This window comes from Petaurus breviceps, unplaced genomic scaffold (assembly GCF_028583685.1).
Source record: "Petaurus breviceps papuanus isolate PSGF00001 unplaced genomic scaffold, PetGlider_PUasm1.0 120, whole genome shotgun sequence".
NCBI lineage: Eukaryota > Metazoa > Chordata > Mammalia > Diprotodontia > Petauridae > Petaurus > Petaurus breviceps.
The window spans coordinates 3,011,659-3,032,809 of NW_027185627.1; the positions used below are offsets into that span (position 1 = coordinate 3,011,659).

Consider the following 21,151-nt stretch of genomic DNA (forward strand, 5'->3'; position numbering starts at 1 on the left):
ATTTGCATGTTGTCTACCTCATTAGACTGTGAGCTCCTTGGGAGCAGGGGATGTTTTCTGCCTTTCTTTCCATGGCCAGGCTTGTACACATAGGGTGCTTAATAAATACTGTTGACGTCACACACATACAGAGACCGAAAAATTAACGTTACTCTTTTTTTTTAAATCATCCACACCACCGGCCTGCACAACGCCATCAGACGTCAGCTCAGGTCACTCAGCCCCTCCCCCCAGGAAAGGGCCGGCGCTCACCCTCCACGGCGTTGTTGACTTCCTGGATGAAGAGCTGCAGCTTCATCACCAGCGTGGCGGCGTGCCCGTCCACCTTCCCCGGGGCCTCCTTGGGCACTGTCTTGAAGGCCCCATTGATCCACTCCTTCACCTCGAAGTCATCCGCCAGAAACCTGGAGAAATCCATCGCCTTCTCCCCGGGCCAAAAGGCCCCTAGTGCCGGGTACGCCAGGCTCACCGTAATCCCCGGACCCTACCGCGGACTGTGGGCCCGAGGCTCGGGCTCTCGTCACCGTCCCCGAGGGCGACAGTGACCACCGGCGAGGATTCCGTCCCAAGCAGGGAGCGAGCCGGGGAGACTCCCGGAAACTGGGCCTCCTCGGAGGTGGGACTTCCCCTCAGCTGCGCCGCCGGAGAGTCTCGGGCGCTCGGCTAGGCTACAGAGCCGCAGACTCTGCCCCACACTCTCGGAAGGGTAGCGTACCTCGGGCACCCACGAAGAACGCTATGGCGAGCTGCAATTTTACCGGAAGTGGCTGGCAGTTTCCATAGCAACAAGCAATCCCTTCCCTCCTCCTCCTCGCACTCTTGCCCCGCCCCTCTCCGCTCTGCAGCCTTTGTTTCTAATCCAGAAAACTGGGCTCTGCTCCTGCACCTAAGGATGGACCTGCGCCTTAGCAGGGGCCCTGGGGATGCGGCCCTGACTAAGCCAAAAGCTGAGGGTAACTGAACTCAGCCTCCCGAGCAGCGACTACCTTAGCGCAATTCCTGCGGCCTCAGCACGGCGGCGGCTGCGCCTGCGCGAGCCGGGTGGGTGTGCCCCTGCGTCAGGGTCTGTGTGCGCGTGCGCGAAGCTGCAGCCTGTGCAGGCCAGAAGCAGGCACTCTAGTGTTCCGCGTACAGACGGGTTTGACTTTCAGATTTGCTGTTTTGTTCAATTCGTCATATTATTAAGGACCTGCTATCCGGCCAAACTGACCTTCCCTATGCTATTCCCTCACTCCTATCACTGGATTTCCCATCTTTGTGCCTTTGCCCAGGAGTCAGTTTCCAGTGCCTGATCGCACACCTACCTTACGTCCTCAGCCTCTCAAACACCACCTCCGTGCGCGGCGCTTTCCTCATCTCCTGACCTGCCAGCCTTCCCTCCCAAACTGTATTAACTGTTTTCTGTGGGTGTGTATACATGTGTGCATATGAACTCACACGTAAATACTGATGATCGTTTAAGACCATGTGAACCCCAATAAGGGCCAAACCCTGAACCGATCAACAGATAAGCCTGGCTTTGCTCTAAAAATGCCCTTTCCTGTGTCAGCCACGTGAAGACCAGATAACCCTGACCCAGAACCTTCTTCCGGTTTGTAACCACTAAAGGACATTGCCTTGAATAGTGGAACTTCTCTTATCTTGCCATACAGGGGAAACAGATGTCCTGGGATCGTAATTTCAAAGGACACTTTGTCAGTTGTCTTGTCTTATTGTAGTTTCAACTTATTCAACCAAGAAACTTGCTTTCTCATGTTATGGTTAAACAATATGGGGACCATAAATCTGAGGAACACTGACATCCTGATTTGGGATTGTCCTAAAACATAAAAAGCACCTATTAGGTCCTTAATTACTTGTTAACTGATCAGTTGATTGCTAGGGATACAAAGACAAAAAGCAAAGGGTCCCTTCCCCAAGGAACTTAAATTCTACTGAGGGAGTATGCATATGTAAGAATATATACATTATCTTTATATGTACACACACTAGGAAACACAAACATAAAAAATTTCACGGGGCACTAACAACTGACAGAATCAGGAAGATATCTTATAGTTTGATAGATGGTGGCTCTTCAGTTGAACCATGACAAGAATTTAGCTTTCTATGTGTGGGGGCTGACCCACTGTGTGAAAGCAAAGACAGGAAATAGAATATCATATACCAGAAATAGCAAGGCAGTAGGTTTGGGTGAAGTATGAATGTAAGGAAGAATAAAATGTAATCTGCCTGGGAAAATAGGCTGAAGCCAGATCATGGACAGCTTTAAATGACAAAAAGAAGAGTTTAAATATTGTATGCTAAAGGCAATAAGGGACTACTGAAGCTTCTTGAGCAAGGCAGAATGACATAGTCAGACCTATACTTATGGAAGCATAGCAGCTGCATAGAAATTGGAGAAGGGAAAGGCTGGATTCAGAGAAATTAAATGGGTGGTTAAAAGGAATGAGGGCCTGAACTTGGGTTATTATATCAGCAGGGAAAAGAAGAATGATGGGAGAAATACAGTAGAGGTATAATCAACAAGCAATATGGAAAACCAAGAGTTAAGAATAAAGGATTGGGGCAGCTAGGTCGAGCCCTGGAGTCAGGAGGACCTGAGTTCAAATCTGGTCTCAGACACTTATTAGCTGTGTTACCCTGGGCAAGTCACTTAACCTTGACTGCCTCAAAAAAAAGGGAGAGAATATAGGATGATTGAGGTTGAGAATCTAGTGACCAGAAGAATTATAGTACCCCTAGACAAAAATAGGGCGGTAGGGAAATGAAATGGGAAGGCATATCCAGTGGGCTCTTGGAGGCATTTGACTGGAGCTTAGGGCAGAGATGAGGGACAAATATATAGATTTAGATATATGGATAGAGGTAACCATTGACCCCACAGGAATTTATAAGACTTCCAAGACAGAACAGGGCTCAGGTTAAGGCCCTAGAATACACCCAAACAACAGAGGTGGGGTGAAAGATCGAGAAGAATTAGTCACACAAGTAGGGGGACCACAAGAGCAGTGTGATTCAGAAACTATAGGAAAAGAAAATGTCCACAAAAGCCTGTTCCACAGGGTTAGATGCTACAGTGTTAAATGGCCAAATAGGAAAGGCTATTGGTTTTAACAATAGAGATCACTAGTAACCTTGGAGATAGGTTTTGGTCAATTACTGAGGACCAGAAAAGCTAAATTGAGATTGAGAAATAGAGGTCAGTTATAGGGTAATAGCTTGAATGAATGGTACAGTAAATGACGGGTTTTATTGTCTTTTTAAGGATGAGAGAGATCTGGACATGTTGTAGGCAGTAAGGAAGGGCACGGTGGATAAACTGAAAATAAGGAGAGAAAGGATGCTGAAAGCAGGCTCCCAGAGATGGGATCCAGGACATAGAGGGGCTGGCTGCCGCCATTGGACCACCTCCTCCTCCAACGTTGGATGATAGCGACTGAACTTAACAGGGGTCTCAATTTTTTCACCCAAGTACCATTAGTCAAGGGTCCTTGTCAGAGAAAGAGTGGAGGAGTGGTGTAGGTAACTCGGGACCTAGAAAATGCAGTGGAAAATCAGAGAATAAAAAGATTTAAGGTATAGTAGACCTAGTCAGCAGCTCTAACTTCCTCTAGCAGCATGTAGGTAAGAACACAGAAAAGGCATGAAAATCATCCAGGGGTGAGATTTGGAAAGAGATGAGCTGCAGCAGGACAAAGGGGCAAGGGATTCAAGGGTAGAGTAACTCTTAAGCTCAGTGAGAGCTGAGATAATTTTCCAACATCTGGATTCTTAAAATCCTGTCTACAAATACGGTTTTTTCAAAGTGGTTAGAAATTATCTCCTTTCACAAAAAAAACTAGGGTACAGAATAATGCAATGTCTGACACAATTTTTTAGTTGGTTTTGCTTAACTGTTTTAGTTATTCAGAAAGGTTCATGGTGCAGTTAGAGAGGGTTATATCTGAAAGTAATACTGTCATAAAACCAAGGCATCTATAAAAATATTTTTTAATGGAAAAAGGGGCCAGAAGCACATATCATATAGGGAAAAGTACACTGGATTTGATGTTGAATCTTGGCCCAGTTACTTACCTGTGTGACCTAGGACAAATTACTTCTCTCTAGATTTTTAAGTCTAGATTTTTACCAGGCCTTTTAAGTGTACTGAATTCTATTATTCCTACATTTTAAGCCATGATTCAGAAATCAAAATCCATCTTCAAAAATGATCTTAATCAGCTGTTCACTTCCCAAAGCTGACCTTTTTTTCTTAGGCCTTTGTCCCTAAACAGCAATAGTAATGAAAACAACACCCGTGTCCATAAGGTCTCCAGTTTCTTGCCTCTAACTTCATAATCTCTAATAATATTTTTGAGATTACTTCTGGCAGTATCATCTATGCCCACATCAGTCACCTTATTCAAATGTAAATTACAGTTGTTCAAAATACGAATTTTCTTTGACATGAGTATTTTACTTTATGTGTTTATATATAATATGTACATATTTATATGTTCTAGAAAACCTGTGTAACTTTTTTTAAAATCAGATCACCTTTTAAAAAATGAATTCTATGGTGAATTTTGGTAAAGAAATTTGTCACTATTATTACCCATTTTTCAGATAGTGACCCCTTTTCCTTACAAGGTTATCTGAAAGATCAAAAGTTATCATGTCTTTACATGCTAACTTTTGTAAAATATAAAGTGCATTACAAATGTAAAGTAATTAAGCCCCTACCTAGATTACCCTACTCCAAAATCAGAACCTTTATTCCCTCTGTTCTACCCAGATTTAGTTAATATCCCCTTCTAGAACAAATATACAGCACCCCCTAGTCTTGCCCAGCCTGCAATTCTAACCCTGTCTTCCTTCTGACTAATTCCCTGCTTTAATCTGCCCTCCCTCTTATTTTTCCTCTCTCATATTTGGTTGAGTGAAATGCAATTCTATACCGTGTGCGTGTGTGTGTGTGGTTGTGTGTGTCCAACCACAGCAGAAGACCCTCTTCCTTCATTTAAGGAATTACTAAAATCTCTTCTCCATAATGGCTTCTTTGTTCCTCTAGAAGACATGATCTCCAAAAATGCATCCCCCATGCCCAACCACCACTGCAGAAATACACACACTTGTTCCTGTTTTTATTCATTCAATGTAAGTGCTTTACATATTCAAAACTTTTTGTTACGTACTTTTTATGTCTTTTTGCATCAATAAATCACCTAAATAACAAGAACCAAATCTATCTTAATTGTGTTGTACAATGCCTAGAATGGTATGCTCAAATAAGCAAGTAGAAAAAAGCTTTCAATGAGGATGAAAAGGGAGGTGGAGGTTCTAGGCAAAAGCTCTGAAAACATAAGTGAGACATGGAGACTACTTTCTTATCCTTTACCTGAAGACTGCCCACCTAGGGCAGGTATAAGGCATAATGGTGGAAGATACTCTGGGTAGAAGCTTACTACTATGTGTCCCTCTAATCTAGAGGCATGTGCAATGAGCATTCCATTTGGAACATTTCCTCAATCAATTGTAAGCAGTCTGTATAAAAAGAGAGACAAGGATCCTCTTTACAGACATCAGTCAGGCAGAGGGTCTTCTAAGCAAAGAGGTCCCCAAGACCAACCAAATGTCTCCAAGGAGTCTGAGAATGGAGCAGCCTGGGAGCTCATTTGAGGGATGACAAGGCACAAAAGTGAGAACAATGAAGCAACATTCATAAAAGATTCCACTTTGGAATGATTCCCTGAAATGTGGGCCTCTGCTGTAAGCTTTGGCTTATAAAATCCTAGTGACTCCGGGAAGTCCATCACCACAGAGGCATCAGAGATGATGACACACTAGATAATATCAAAGACTGGTCTCAGATGCATTTCACACATGGCTCATATGCCATCCAAACAGCAGTGCCCTTCGATATACTTCATTTCAAAACCCCTAGCTAGTCCTGGGCAAAAATGAGCAACAGAAATGGGCTAAGGCTTGATGGCAAGGTCCAGGAGAGTCCATCTTCATGTTATGCTGTACTCCACAAAGCGAGGTCAGGAAAATCACTCACTTCTCCTTCTTCACTGAAGGGTTTCCCACCTTGAGTGAACGTCAACTTGTACCTTAGCCTGACAGGCTCCTGGGAAAAAGAAAAGATCAAAACCATAAAATTTTCCAAAGGATATAGAGAGTACCAAGTGGGGTCTGAAACCTCACAAGGAGTCTGAAAGGGAAAAGATCAGCCCCTTTGAAGGGGAGATTTGACCCACAGAAAAGCAAAGAAAAAGGCTTCCAATCAACTCAAAGTCCAGGGAATGTCCTCAGCAGTCTCCAAAATAAGGAACGTTCAATCTAGACATCTGTCCTACAGCACCCATTCCTTGATGAAAATTGAGACCAGAAGATGTAACATCTGGCATTGGTAACAGAGAACTCACAATCAACACAAGTATTTGAATAGCAACAGGGTAAACAATGGAAGCTGCTGCAACAGTCTAAGTGGCCCCAAGAAATACTCTGCTTAATAGATGGATATGTAGGATTCCCATAGACATGGGGCACAGGAATGCTCGACTGTCAGCAGAAGAGCTGGACTTCGCCAGCCTAGTTCATAAGCAAGGCAGATAGAGAGTGCTGTGCCTGGAGTCAGGAGGGAACCCAGGGAGGCCTGGGTTCAAATCCTGCCTCAGACACTGAATAGCTTTGTGACCCCAAGTAAGTCACTTAAACCCTATCTCCATTTCCTCAACTCTAAAATAAGAACCATAATAGCACCTACATCATAGGACTGTTTGAGGATCAACAGAGATAATATCTGTAGAGCACTTAGCAACAGTGCCTGGGGCACACAGCAGGTGTTTAATGACATATCTCCTTCCCTGCCTCCACTTCCCATGTCCCAATAATACAAACTGCAACAAGGAATGGATTTATGAAGAAAGCTGATTTTAGCTAGGATGTTCAACAGGTAAAAATACCAACAGGGCCTCCACACCCAGAGAAGGTAACAACAAACCACTCTCCTCCAGCCTGCACATACAGCCAAATAGCACCCACCGTAGGCCCCAGTACTTACTTTGTGAGGATTTGAAAGCAGCAGAACTTGAGAGATCACAGTGGGTGGCTGCAGTGGACTAAATGCAGGGAGCTTAGAACTGGAGGCTGGTTGTAGTTTCACTCTCATTGCCTGCCAGGTTAAAAAAAAAGTGATAATGACACCCCAGCTTAGATAAAGATCCAGTCTCCCAGGTTTGTGCTAAAGAGCTCGTGTACCAACATCGTGTACATGGCATCAGTGTGCCCCTCTTACCACAGTAGCTCCAAAGCTGACTACTGCCTTCTTTGTTTTTGCAATACAACTCCCTCTTGGTTTTCCTCCTACCTGCCTCGTTGCTCCTGTCTTTTTTTTTTTTTTTTCCAAATTTTTTTCCCAGATCACCTTTTCTACCCTTTGGTCTCTTTGCTCCTGTCTTTTTTTTTTTTTTGCCGAATCTTTATCCAGATCACGTCTGCTAACCATTGGTATCTCTTCTCATCTCCCTCTTTACTCTTATTTCTTTGTGATCTCATGGGCTCCCATAGATTCAGTCACAATGTCTATGCTGATGATTCTCTAATTACTTATTTACTCCTAACCTCTTGGCTGATACCCAGTCTCAATTCTCCAACTGCCTATTGGACAGCTCCAACTGGATGTCCTGTAGACATTTTAAACTCAACGTATCCAAAACTGAACTCACTGCTTTCCCTACAATCCTTCCCCTCTTCCTAATTTTTCTTTTACTGTCGAGGATACCTCCCTGTCACCCAGACTCACAACCAGGGGGCTAATTGTTACATTTTCCGCAAACACTATTAAATCAACAACTGATTTATTATTTTGTTGATTAGACATGGGAGGCTTAAGAAAATGATGGAGAAAATGTTAGTAACAAAGATTAAACCACCAGCACAATGTGTGTCGTCCTCAACTCCTTACTCTCTCATCCTCCATATCTGACTTGTTACCAAACCCTAAAAACTTTACCTTGGTAATATCTCTTCTATATGCCCCCTTTTCTCCTCTAACACTCTCTCCTCCATCATGGTGGAGGCCCTAATCACCTCACACCCAGACTATTACAGTGGCTGCTGGTTGGTATCTCTTCCCACCACAGTTCATCCTCCATTTATCTGTCAAAGGGATCTTAATAAATAAAGCACAGGTCTCACCACGTCACCCCACTCCCTGACTCCATTCAGTCAACTCCAATGGTACCCTATCACACCTACAGGTTCAAATATAAAATCCTCTGGCATTCAAAGTCCTTCATAACCTGACCTCTCATACATTCCAGTCTTCTTACATTTTATACCTGGCCCCTAACGTATTCTGATCTAGTGACACTGGTCTCCTTGCTTCTCTTCCCGAACAAGACAGTCTGGGTCTCCCAACTCCAGGCATTGTAATGGGCCATCCTGTCATAAATGAAATGCTCTGCCTCCTGGCTTTTTTCAAGTCCCTACTAAAATGCTGACTTCTACAGGAAGTTTTTTAACAGTCTCCTGAAGACTTACATGAACTAATGCTGAGTGAAGTGAGCAGAATCAGAAGGACACTGTATTCAAGTGACAAAAATATTGTGCAATGATCCAACTATGATAGACTAAGCTCTTCTCAGCAATATAATGATCCAAGACAATTCCAAAAGACACGTGATAGAAAATGCTAGCCACATCCAAAAGAAGAGAAAAACTATGGAGTCTGAAAAGCATATCAAAGCATACTATTTTCACTTTTTTTGTTTTTTCTTTCTCTTGGTTTTTCCCTTTTTGTTCTTATTCTTCTTTCACAACATGACTAACGCGGAGATATGTTTAACATTTGTACATGTAAAATAAAGTCTCCTGAATGTGTGTCTGGTTTGTACATAATTGTTTGTATATGGAGAGTATGGACAGTGCCTGGCACATAGTACACATAAATGTTTAATGACTGATATTTTCCTTGATCTTCTGTTCCATTGTTTTGTCTGTTTTCAAAGTATCACTTTGGGAGGTAGATTGGTTTATTGTACTGGCCCCTCCAGTTATTTAAGTTTTTCTTTATTTTTTAAACATTTTATTTAAAGTTTTGAGTTCCACATTCTATCCTTCCCTTCCTCCCCTCTCGCTCCCTGAGGTGGTAAGCAATTACATAAAGGTCATACATACGCAATTACATATAACATTTCCATATTAGTCATTTTGTACAAAAAGACTCAAATAAAAGAAAAAGAATAAAAGAAAAAAAGTGAAAAATAGCATGCTTCAATCTGTATTCAAACAGTATCAATTCTTTCTCTGGAGGCAGATGGTATACTTCATTGTATTGCTGAGAATAGCTAAGTCATTGACAACACTTCACCAAACAATATTGCTGTTACTGTGTACAATATTCTCCTGGTTCTGTTCACTTCACTATGTATTAGTTCATGTACGTCTTTCCAGCTTTTTCTGAAATCATTCTGCTTGTCATTTCTTATAGTACAATAACATTCCATTACAATTATATACCACAGCTTGCTTAGCTGTTCTCCAATTGATGGGCATCCCTTCAATTTCCAATTCCTAGCCATCACAAAGAGAGCTGCTATAAATATTTTTGTACAAATAAATCCTTTTCCCTTTTTTTGGATGCCTTTGGGATACAGACCTAGCAGTGGTATTGCTGGATCAAATGGTATGCAGTTTTATACCCCTTGGGCACAGTCCCAAATTGCTCTCCAGAATGGCTGGATCAGTTCACAGCTCTACCAACAGTGCATCAGTGTCCCAGTTTTCTCACATCCCCTCCAAATCCAACATTTTCCTTTTTTGTCATATTAGCCAATATGATAAGTGTGAAGTGGTCTCTCAGAATTACATTTCTCTAATCAATAGTGATTTAGAGTACTTGTTCATATGACTATAGATAGCTTTCATTTCTTTTGTCTGAAAACTGTTCATATCCTTTGACCATTTATCAATTGAGGAATGACTTGCATTTTTATAAATTTGACTCAGTTCTCTATATATTTGAGAAATGAAACCTTTATCAAGAGATACTTCTTGCAAAAAATTTTCCCTAGTTCTCTGCTTTCCTTATAATTTTGGTTGCATTGGTTTGTTTATGCAAAAACTTTGTTAATTTCATATAATTAAAATTATCTATTTTACATTTTGTAATGTTCTTATTTTGGTCCTAAAGTATTCCCTTATCTATAAATCTGACAGAGTGGTAGCTTTGTTTCTTCACTGCCTATTCTAATTCCTTTAATACCTTTTTCCTCTTATTCCTATAGCTAACATTTCTAGAACAATATTAAATAATAGGGGCGATAATAGGAATACTTGCTTCACAATGCTTGCTGAGGGTTTTAGATAAATAAAATAAAATTTATCACTTTAAGGTAGGTTTATTTTTTCCTATTTTTTCCACTTATTCCTATGCTTTCTGGTATTTTTAATAGGAATGGATGCTATACTTTGTCAAAGTTTTTTTCTGTATCTACTGAGATAATCATATGATTTCTGTTGGCCTTGTTATTAATATGGTCAATTATGCTGATAGTTTTCCTAATATTGAACCAGCCCTGCATTCCTGGGATAAATCCCATCTTGTCATAGTATATGATCCTTGTGATATATTGCTGTAATCTCTTTACTAGTATTTTATTTAAAAATTTTGCATCAAAATCCATTGGAGAAATTGGTCTATAATTTTCTTTCTCTGTTTTGGCTCTTCTTAGTTTAGGTATCAGCATATTCGTGTCATAAAAGGAATTTGACATGACTTCTTCGCTTATTTCTCCAAATAGTTTATATAGTACTGGGATTAATTATTCATTAAATGTTTGGTAGAATTCATTTATGAATCCATCTGGTCCTGGGGATTTTTGATTAGGAAGTTCACTGATGGATTATTCAATTTCTTTTTCTAAGAATGGACCTGGAGTCAGGAAGACTTTTCTTCCTGAGTTCAAATCTGGCCTCAACACACATACGAGCTGTGTGACCCTGGGTTAGTCACTTAATCTTGTTTGCCTTAGTTTCCTCATCTGTCAAATGAGGTGGAGAAGTAAATAGCAAACCACTCCAGTATCTTTACCAAGAAAACCCTAAACAGGGTCACAGAGTCAGACATGACTGAAAAATGACTGAACAACAACAAAATACCTATACTTTATAGGATTCTACCATATTTGAATGTTGAATTTTGTCAAAGGCTTTTTCTGCATCTATTGATACTCACATTTTAGATTTTTAAAAATATTATTTTGTCTCCCTAATGCTGAATCATCCTTGTGTTCTGTTCCTGCAATTTGGATTTATCCAATTAAATAATGATGAATGATAGTTTTCATAAATTGCTGTAATCTTTCTGTCAGAATTTTATTTTAAATTGTTGAAATGATATTCACTGCGATATTAGTCTCTCTTTGCTTTTTCATTCCCCAATTTAGGCATTAGGACTATATTTTTCTCATAAATAGGCTTTGACAGAATGCTTTTAATTTTAAGAGTTAATTTGTAAAGTACAGATTGGTTTTTTTTTGCTTTTTGGAGGGGAGAAGATAGGGCACTTGGGGTTAAGTGACTTGCCCAAGGTCACATGGCTAGTGTGTTTGTTAAGTTTTCACTGGGCTTCTAGTTTGTTAAGGCTAGTTTTTGTGTTAAGTATCTGAGGTCATATTTGAACTCAGGTCCTCGACTCCAGGGCCGGTACTCTATTCACTGCACTACCTAGCCACCCCAAAATACAGATATTATTATTTGAAAGTTTGATATAATTTTAAATTCATCTGAACCAAAGTCCAGACCAGAGTCCCACTTTTGGGAGTTCCTTTAAAGCTAGATAAATTTCATTTTCTGAGACTAGATTATTTAAGATCCCATTCATTCCGGGACAGCAATTTGGAAATGTGCAAAAATAGTGGCTAAAATGTCCGTATCCTTGAACTCACAAAGTACACTGCCAGCTACCTCAAGGAGATAAATGATAAAGAGAAAGGCTCCATATACAACAAAATATTCATACCAGCACTTTGGGGGTTAACAACAGACTGGAAACAAGGTAGATATCCATAGATTAAGGAATGACTAAACAAACTGTCATAAATGAAATGGAGTATTGTTGGGCATAAGAAATGATGAATACAGAAAAGCCTGAAGACTATATGGAAAGACAATAAACCAATCAAAAGTAAATGCAACAAAATTATAATGAACAAGTCTGACCCCAAGGACAGATGATATGATACTTCCTTTCACTTCTTTGCAGAAGTAGAGGTTCATTGTAAGTGAAGTAAGATTTACTATATTGGTTAGTCCTGCTGAAATTTTTAATACTTTCTCTTTTTCATTCTTTGTTACAAGGAATGGCTTTCTCAAAGGGATTTGGGAAGGCATACATTGGCTAATGTAGTTTTTGAAAAATGTCTAAGTATCAATAAAAATATATTTAAAAAATTTTTTTTCCAAATGAAAAGCTCATCTAGCTAACAACATGAGATATATCCCTTCAAGAAGCAGCCTTCACAGAAACAGATATACAGTCTTTTCATTGGGCCTCTAGTTCCAGATTTCTTTCTTGCTAAAGCCCACCAGATGTCTGTTAGTGGTTCAGAAAAAGGATTCAAGGAGTTGAAGTACCCATCCAGGAACCAGTTTCTACCAACTACTCACCTTTGGCACAGCCACCTGAAACACAATGTCCCAGACAGGTTGTGGTGCAGTACTCAGCATAGAGAGCAAAAGTACTTGGACCTCTGGGAAACCTGGGGCCCCAGCCTGGGAAAAATGGAGCAAGACTTTGAAACCATTTCGATCATACATGGTGATGGGAGGCAGGTCACCTGGTGGAGAGGAACCCAATCGGGGTTAAGATTAACAACTACAAATTCCTCTAGTACCTTAATGCTCAAAGAGAAATGATGGATTCATTATAAGAAGTCTTGGCCTGAGGAACTGCTTCCTATACTGGAGGATAAAGGATTCTATGTCTCTATCATTTCCACCTTCACTCCCCAACCATTTCCTATATTATCTACATTACAGAATAGGAAAAATTTACTCCTTCCCTGAAGGGACTTTAAAAGAAAAGGTTAGACAGGGAAGAGGTCTATGTTTGTGTCATTTCTCTTCCTAGGCTATGAGAGCCAACGAGGCTCATTATCACATTTAATCTTCTTGTTTGTTTGTTTTTTACATTTTCTTTTCTTTTTTTGTCTTTATTAATCTGTTTGTTTACTTTTAGTTTACAAGATTCAGTTCCACAATCCCTTGAGTTTTATCATATTTAATCTTTATGTCTACCCGAACACTGAGATCTTATCTACTCTTATGGCTTCAGTTTTCAGAACTATGAGAATGACTTTCAAATATGTATTTATAAGCTATAGCATTTTACCAATGCCTCAATTATGCATCTGCAAAAGCCTATAGCGTATCTCCAAATAACTTTCCTATTGTTACGTCAGTGTCTGAGACTGACCTTTTCTTCACCTCCATGCCAGATCTCCTTTCCAACTTGTCTATTTAGCAGTCTGGTACACTACCCTTACCCCAACCCTGGCCCCCCCCCCCATTCCCATTCAATAAACTTTGCAGTAACTTTTTTCTCTTTTTCCTTTGTTCCACATATCCAAGCTGTGGCCAAATCCTACAAATTCTGCCTCTAAGATAATTCCCAGATCCAGCCCCTCCTTTCTATTCCCATTGCCTTCACCTTACAACCAGACTAACTACAAAAGTCTTCTCACTACTCTCCTTATCTCTAGTTTTTCCCTTTTCCAATCAATTCTAAATACTGCTACCAAACTGTTCTTCCTAAAATAACTGTCATTAGGGGCAGCTAGGGCACAGTGAATACAGCACCGGCCTTGGAGTCAGGAGGACCTGAGTTCAAATCCAACCTCAGACACTTAACGCTTACTAACCATGTGACCTTGGGCAAGTCACTTAACCCCAACTGCCCTGCCCTCCCCCCTCCAAAAAAAAAACAAAACTGGTGCAGCCCCTAGAGATCATGTAAATAAATTTTAAAAAATAACTGTTATTATACGCCATGACCCTATTTAGGAATGGCTCCCCACCTCATCATTATTCAAATGCATTCATCCTTCCTCTGTCCCTGTCACTCACCCCCACATACTCTCTTATATCAATCTCTCATAGCCCACTCCTGCCTCTCTGCCCCTTACTTGTGCTCTCCTATTGCCTAGCATAAGCTCAGCACGTAGTATGCACCCCATTAATTGAGTTACTGACTCTGGAGCTACTCCCTCTCTCTTCCACCCCCGCCTCAACATTTTTTGATCCATATTCCTAATTAAAACTAAGGCATCTCACTGTCTATTTACAGAATTGGTAAAGAAATCAACGGTACTTACTGGGCTTAATTGATTCTAGTGGAACAAAAACTTGAGCGAGAGATTTATTCAGGGGTGTTGATGGAGGAGGAGTGTCTCCTGGTCTTGTCTCCCAAGATTGTTCTGCGAAGAAATTGGCACCCACCAGTGACTCTTTGGGGAGCGTTTTCTGATGAAGGAAATTCCTGGAGGAAAATAATTTTAAAATAAAGAGGTTAGAAAAAAAAAGTTTCTCTTCTATGGGACTCTCTCTAGAGAAAACACACACACATACACATCTATTTTCAAGCTTTCAGGTGTTCCTGAGGGGGCTGAGGAACAAGGAAGCCAACAGAGAAGAGGAGGTCAAGTAGGAGTTCCTTAGGTTTCACTACTTTGTGACTATGTAGGATTACTGTGAAGATTAAACCATTCCTTCCAGAGATAATACATACTAAGTGCTTTAAAAACAGAAGTTATCAACATTGAAGTTATCAACATTATCCATCAACAAGAATTTATTAAGCACCTACTACATGCCAGCTGAAGAAGGAAATGGCAAACCACTTCAGTGTCTTTGCAAGAAAAACCCCAATGGGGTGATGGGAGAGTCAAATACAACTGAAGGGACTAAATAACATATGCCAGGCACTGCGGTAAACATAGGAAGGGAATACAAAGACAGCAGTAAACAGCTCCTATTCTCAAGGTCCTTACAGTCTAGTAGGGGTGACAACACAACCCTGTTATTTATATTTAGGCAGGAATACACACACACACACACACACACACACATATAAACATATACAGATTACAGACAAAACAAATAGAAGTTAATGTGGGGAGAAAGGGAACTAATACCTAGCAGAAATTAAGAAAGGTTTCACATAGGAGGTGGCACTTCTGCTTAGTTCTGAAGGCGTCCAGGGATCCTAGGAGGCACAGGTGAGGACGGAAAGCATTCCAATCAGTACAAAAGTATGGACAGGAGACAGAACAAAGTGTGTAAAGAAAAGAAAACAGGCTGGTGTGGCTGGACTGTAGAGTGGGTGGAAAGGAATAATATGGAAAAAGAACAGGAAAGTAGGAAAGCAGCAGGCCACAAAGAACGGCACCAGATAATATTGGGAAGTGGAGTGATGGCCAGACCTGTGGCGTAAGGAAGATAATCTAGGTGGCTTTGTGGAGGACAGACTGGAGGAGGCAGAGATTTTGGGCAGGAATATCAACCAGAAGTCTATTGAAACAGTCCAAGAGAGAAGTGAAGAGGGCCTTATTGTAACTTGTACCTGTCATCCCAATCCATGTTCAAAAGTCAGCCCTTCAAATACTGCACATTCCTTCCCCTTCCCCATTCTCTTTTTCAGGTCAGTTCTTTCGACCATTCCTCTTCTGTCCTGATTTTGAGTGCCATCACCACACTGCCTGCTTCACCAACTTGTGTCATCATCACTCTTTAAACATTTAGTACGACATTCCAAATACAGTCCCGCAAGAAAAGGGCAGAATGGAATAGTTACTCCCTGAGTCCAGACATCAGTCTTCAATTAATGCATTCTAATCAAATGAATTGTTTTGGCAGCCATGTTAAACTGCTGACTCATAATGAACTTGGCAGTGAACCTCAACACCTCAGCATTTTCCAAAATGCTGGTAGATTATGCCTCTAACATATTCCTATTAAATTTCATTTTGTTTAGTTGAGTCCATCAGCCTTGCTCATGGATTTATTATTCATCATTGTACTGAATTACAAGAAGTGCTAATGGTTTTGGACTCCATTCTTTGAAATATAGAAATGGACACATTTGGAAGTAGAAAAGGGCATGAGAAAACACTCAAGAAGACAGCTCTAAGAATCTAGGTGCTCTGAACACAAAGATGTACCACAGTAAGACATCCTTATTTCTACCATAAGACTCACCCAATGAAATCCATTTTTCCTCCTCCTCTTTCTCACACAACCTGAAGTTTGAGCCTGCCTTCTCTCAGGAAGTCTCAGAAAGCCTCATAAAAACATTTTTGCAGGGGTACTTTAGGGTAAAGAGACAGGGAGAGGAGAGTGACAGCACCAAAGCAGCCTGGGAGGGATGAGGGAAGACGTAACATGCTCAGGGTAAGCTGTCAATGCTAAGATTTTTCCAGAATGAAGGGTCTTAATTTTGCTCTTAGGGGTCTATTCTCTAGGTTTGAGTTTTTTGTTCGTCTGTTTTCCCAGCCCAGGAAACTACAAGAAAGGACAACAAGAAACAGTGACAGACTCTCTCTATTCCAAGACTTCATTACCACCCACTGTCTGGTATACTCACAATGTGCTTGACAGGTCAGGGATTAGAGAACTCTGGGCAGCAGACAAGCCTGATAACCATTTCTTCTCCTGAGAGCTGCCTTGGGAGCCATTTGTCTGGTCAGCCCTGCCAGGGAAGGGCTCCTTGGCCACTGTACTGGAGGAGAAATTTCCATTCTCCAGGTAACCATTCTCTGGGGCAACCTGTCAGAGAAGAACCACTTGGAGTGAGAAAACAAGCATTTCTCCAAAACCAAGGTCAGGAGTAGGCATACCAGACCGGCCATTAGCTCCACTCAGCCAAGACAATAGGCAGACGCCCCAAAGCACCTGTAGTTCTGAAGTCACTAAATATGCCCCTAAGGAAACACACACACACACACACACACACACACACTCTCTCTCTCTCTCTCTCTCTCTCTCTCTCTCTCTCTCTCTCTCTCTCTCTCTCTCTCTTCCTCTCCCCCTCTCTCCGTCTGGTTCTCTCGCTCTCTCTGGCTCTCTCTCTCCCTCTCCCTCCCTCTCACCTTCCTCCTTCTAACAGAAAGACAGGAATAAGATCTATCTCATGGCACCAGTCCTCAAGAATCTTAGCTGAGCAATCTAGCCTGAAAAGATTTAGGCCTCCAACTAAAATTGTCCCGACAGTCATTTCGGCGTCCTGTCTCTACCACAACTGCTCCTGTGAAGGTGAGTTTTAGAATGTCCATCTTCACCTCCCTGGGAGAGGCTTCCTCACCTGAACAACATCCAAGTCTGAGGATGCCCTGCATGTGGCTGGGGCATCATTAAGACCTGCAGATAACAAGCAGAGGATGTATAACACAAAGCAATTATTAAATCAGAGAATGCTCCTACCCCCACCATGCCTGGCCATGCCTAGTCATTCGCTAGCCTTACCCTCCTTCCCCTTCTACAAATGGCAAAGTAGAGTTCTTTCAAACAGCTGATTCCTAAACTCTAAGTAAAAGCCCACACCCTCATGTCTCCACCCAAAGCACCAGATACTCTTTTCCAAAGGGAGACCCATTTAGCACTGTCTGTCTAAGTTACATGGGCTTCCCTAGGCCACTCACCCACCTAAAGCAGCCAGCTCTTTCTCCAGAAGACAAGATGATGTAAGCTCATACTGCTCGGAAGGGACTTCGCATGCAGAGTCCAATTCAGAAAAGTCAATCAGGGAGTAGCTTTTGATGCTGCCTTCCTTATGCTGCAAGGCTAGAGGAGGGAACAGTCACCTTCTGAGAATAGGGAACCACCATCTAAACACAGCCAAATCTGGACATCCCCCCATAAAGGATATCGGTTTTCTCCCAGCTGCCTAGGACTGCCCTTCCAGCATCACCTCCATCTTATTTTAACCTAGGGTGGAAACTGGTTCTTGTATGGTTTCGTTGTTGTTGTTACTGAGGAGGAAAGAGGTGGTAGTGGCAGATCTTAGCACTCAGAGACAAAATTTCACATGGAGAGAGACCCAAGAGCTGTGGTCCCCCACCATATACTGGAGTGGTCTATCTTCCCACTCTCCCCAAACCCAGGAATTAGCCCCAAGAAAAACTGTACTCTCACAGAAGGAAGTCAGCAGACTAGGACTGCTCCAGTTCACACAAAAGTCTGAGTTGTAGGACAGAAATAAGTGGCAGAGAGGGTGCTCCCTTTCAGGCCAAAGTCATAAATGCTGCCTCAGACTTCCATGAGAATACAGGACCCAGTTCATGATGACTCATGAGTGTTTTTCTTAAAGAAATTCTGCAAAGTGGAAAGCATCCAGAATATGAAAGGTGTGCTACCTTGGGAAGCAGGCAGCTCTCCCTGTGTGCTGCTGGTGACCACGCTGGGCACCATGTTCCCAGCATTAACTTGGCCCTCCACCACCTGCTTATACAGGAGAACACCCTGAGTGAGTACATCATTGGCCTGGAGAATCTCCGCTGCAAAAAAAGAAGAGGGGAAACAAGTCACTTGGGCTAGTCCATCAACAGACCCCAATCCTAGGCTTACTTTAGCTAGTCCCTATACAAGCTTCAATGACCACCAAAACCTCTGCCCAACAGAACTTAACCACCTGCCCTTCTACTCTCTCCCTCACCCCAAAGAGCAGAATTTTTTACCTTCATTTGGATCCCAAAGGCTCATAGGATCCCAGTTGAATCGAGGAGCCTTCCTGCCATAGAATATATGGCCAAATGTCTACTCTGTTGTTATTCTCACCACTGAGATACAGACCTTTTAGACTTCCAAAAACAGGAGCCAGTAGGCAAGACTGACCTTTTAAATTCTGCCTCAAGCATACACCTTCTTTCCCTGACTCTACCCTCTCAAAAGAACTTGTGACTCAGATTAGAGAATGGCCAACAGGACCTTCTCAATAATATCTGCCCTTTGGTTTACAGTTGATCAAAGTTAGCCAGAATGCCCGATCAAGCAGCTTGCAGGAGGCACAGAAAAGAAACTAGAAACATTGGCAGAGACCAGCACCACATTATCATGGAGGGCTGAACACATCTCATGTAAAATAGACACCTTCCTCCTCACCAAGCAACTCATAGAGCTTGAATGCCAACCTCAGAGTCGCAGCTTCATTCAGAGACAGTAAAATGAGGTTTTTCCCACTAAAATAGAATCAAATATCCCTTGTCTATCTTTGCCCTGCTGGTTCCTTCAGTCTTTCTTCAGCTTTCTGTCCTCTTCAGTCTCTGACTTTTTCTGCTTCTCTTTCAAAAACTTTCAGACCACGTGCTAACCCTCCACTGAAATATACCTTAAAGCTTCAAGTCAGGTGCCCAAACCCCACTCACCACTAACTCTTATGCTATAGGGCTAGAACTCATGTTTGTCTCATCCCCCAGTATGGGACCACATCTGGGGTCTGTGTTCCTAACTTTCCAGGGCACTGCTTCAATTAAAACAAAACAAAAAAACAAAACCCCTCTGTTACCTAGGGCCTCATCATCATCCACAGTGTCACTGGCAAGCCGGAACAGAGTGGGCCTCAGCTTTTCACACTTCTCATACAGGCCCTGCGCAAGACAAACAGACAAGTGCCTTAGAGAACTCTCCGCTAAAGGCTGGAGGAGAGCAGCAGACAGAATCACAGCTCTTCCAATGCCCAGTGACAGCCTGGAGTTGGGAGCTGACAATTCAAGCTACACAGAGATGGAAAAGGTTCTCTTGCTTGTAATCATTACCCAGCACCAACCCACTCAAGCTCTCATCCCTTAGGATTAGTTAACTGTATTTCAAAACCAAAACCAATTATTAGAATCAGAGGAAATAAGCATCTCAACTCTTGCAAAACTGAAGTCCCAAACAGGAACCACCTTGCCCCCTGCATACCACTTTGTTTTGCAACTCTCTAAAGCACTTAATCACATAATACTGTACATAGTTATCTGTTTTCATGTTCTATCACTTACTAGCCTATAAGCAGGGATTGACTCTCATCTAAACTTTGCATATTCTCCCCACAAACCATCGAAACTATATGTTGTGAAATTATCATAAAGAGCAGACTTGGCCCCAAAGTGATAAGAGAAGGCATCTCCTTCAACCACACTACAGAGGCTAGGGAATGTGAAAGTGGAACACAGCATATAACAGTGCTATCAAATTCAAATAGAAATGGATTCTCTGTGAGCTGTATAACGTTTCATTATCTATGTTGTATTTTTATTTATTTTGTTAAACATTTCCTAATTACATTTTAATCTGGTTCAGACCATACTAGAGAGTGGGGCTCATGTTTTGACACCTCTGGCATTAATCAACAGATGTTTCTTGATGTCCTGATTGGTTTTGCTCAATTTTTTTTTCTCTTTTCTGTTTTTTGGAGTGGGGAAGGCAAGGCAGTTTGGGTTAAGTGACTTGCCCAAGGCCACAGAGCTAGTAAGTTTCAAGTGTCTGAGGCTGGATTTGAACTCAGGTCCTCTTGACTCCAGGGCCAGTGCTCTATTCACTGCACCACCTAGCTGTTCCCTTTTTCTTTGAAAATAAAAAAGTTTCACTATATAGGATGGTTAATTAGGAATTCCAAGAGGAAATACATTCCAGGTTAGGGATGCAGCCTTGTTCAAAGGCATGGAGACTGGAGACAGAACACTGCTTTCAGGAAATAGTAAGGTTAGTTTGGCTGGACCAAAGATTTTATAAAGAGAAGTATAATAAGACTGGAAAAGCAAACTAGAGTTATATGAGGGGCTTTAAATGTTAAATGTTTGTTTCAATTTTAAACAAAGGCACCTGCATTTGATCCTAGAGGTTATAAATAAGAAAACACTGGCATTTCATTAATGTAGACCTGTGTACTTTTGGCAGCTGAATGGAAGATGAACTGAAAAGAGGAAACACCTAAGACAAAGAAGCCAATTAGGAATCTATCACAATATTCTAGGATGAACCTCAAGGAACCAGGAGACATGAGTGAGGGACCTTAATGCAGTGGTAAAAGCACTTGACTGAAAACTCAGAAAACTTGGGTTCCATGCTCTGACACTCTTGCTATGGGAAATTATAAGGTGTCAGTCTTTCTAGACAGTTTTCTCAG

General features: G+C 41.7%; 2 protein-coding genes across 6 annotated transcripts in view; both read right to left on the reverse strand.

Annotated features, from left to right (window-relative positions):
• COG7 (component of oligomeric golgi complex 7) overlaps positions 1-1,067 on the reverse strand; it is a 73,129-nt gene extending 72,062 nt beyond the window's left edge. The window contains exon 1 of one of the 2 annotated variants that reach the window (XM_069089250.1): positions 253-1,066. In XM_069089250.1, coding sequence (XP_068945351.1) covers positions 253-418 — 166 coding nt within the window. In that variant the 5' untranslated portion in view covers positions 419-1,066. Of the gene's footprint in view, positions 1-252 lie in introns of both variants that reach the window. The other variant, XM_069089255.1, reaches the window with a different exon arrangement.
• Positions 1,068-5,105: 4,038 nt separating this feature from the next.
• Positions 5,106-21,151, reverse strand: part of GGA2 (golgi associated, gamma adaptin ear containing, ARF binding protein 2) — a 38,626-nt gene continuing 22,580 nt past the window's right edge. For all 4 annotated transcript variants that reach the window (XM_069089280.1, XM_069089275.1, XM_069089265.1 and 1 more), the window contains 9 exons: positions 19,547-19,628; positions 18,399-18,539; positions 17,689-17,826; positions 17,348-17,403; positions 16,631-16,812; positions 14,364-14,527; positions 12,658-12,827; positions 7,049-7,159; positions 5,106-6,112 (listed from right to left, as the gene is read on the reverse strand). In XM_069089280.1, coding sequence (XP_068945381.1) covers positions 6,002-6,112; positions 7,049-7,159; positions 12,658-12,827; positions 14,364-14,527; positions 16,631-16,812; positions 17,348-17,403; positions 17,689-17,826; positions 18,399-18,539; positions 19,547-19,628 — 1,155 coding nt within the window. In that variant the 3' untranslated portion in view covers positions 5,106-6,001. The remainder of the gene's footprint in view (positions 6,113-7,048; positions 7,160-12,657; positions 12,828-14,363; positions 14,528-16,630; positions 16,813-17,347; positions 17,404-17,688; positions 17,827-18,398; positions 18,540-19,546; positions 19,629-21,151) is intronic.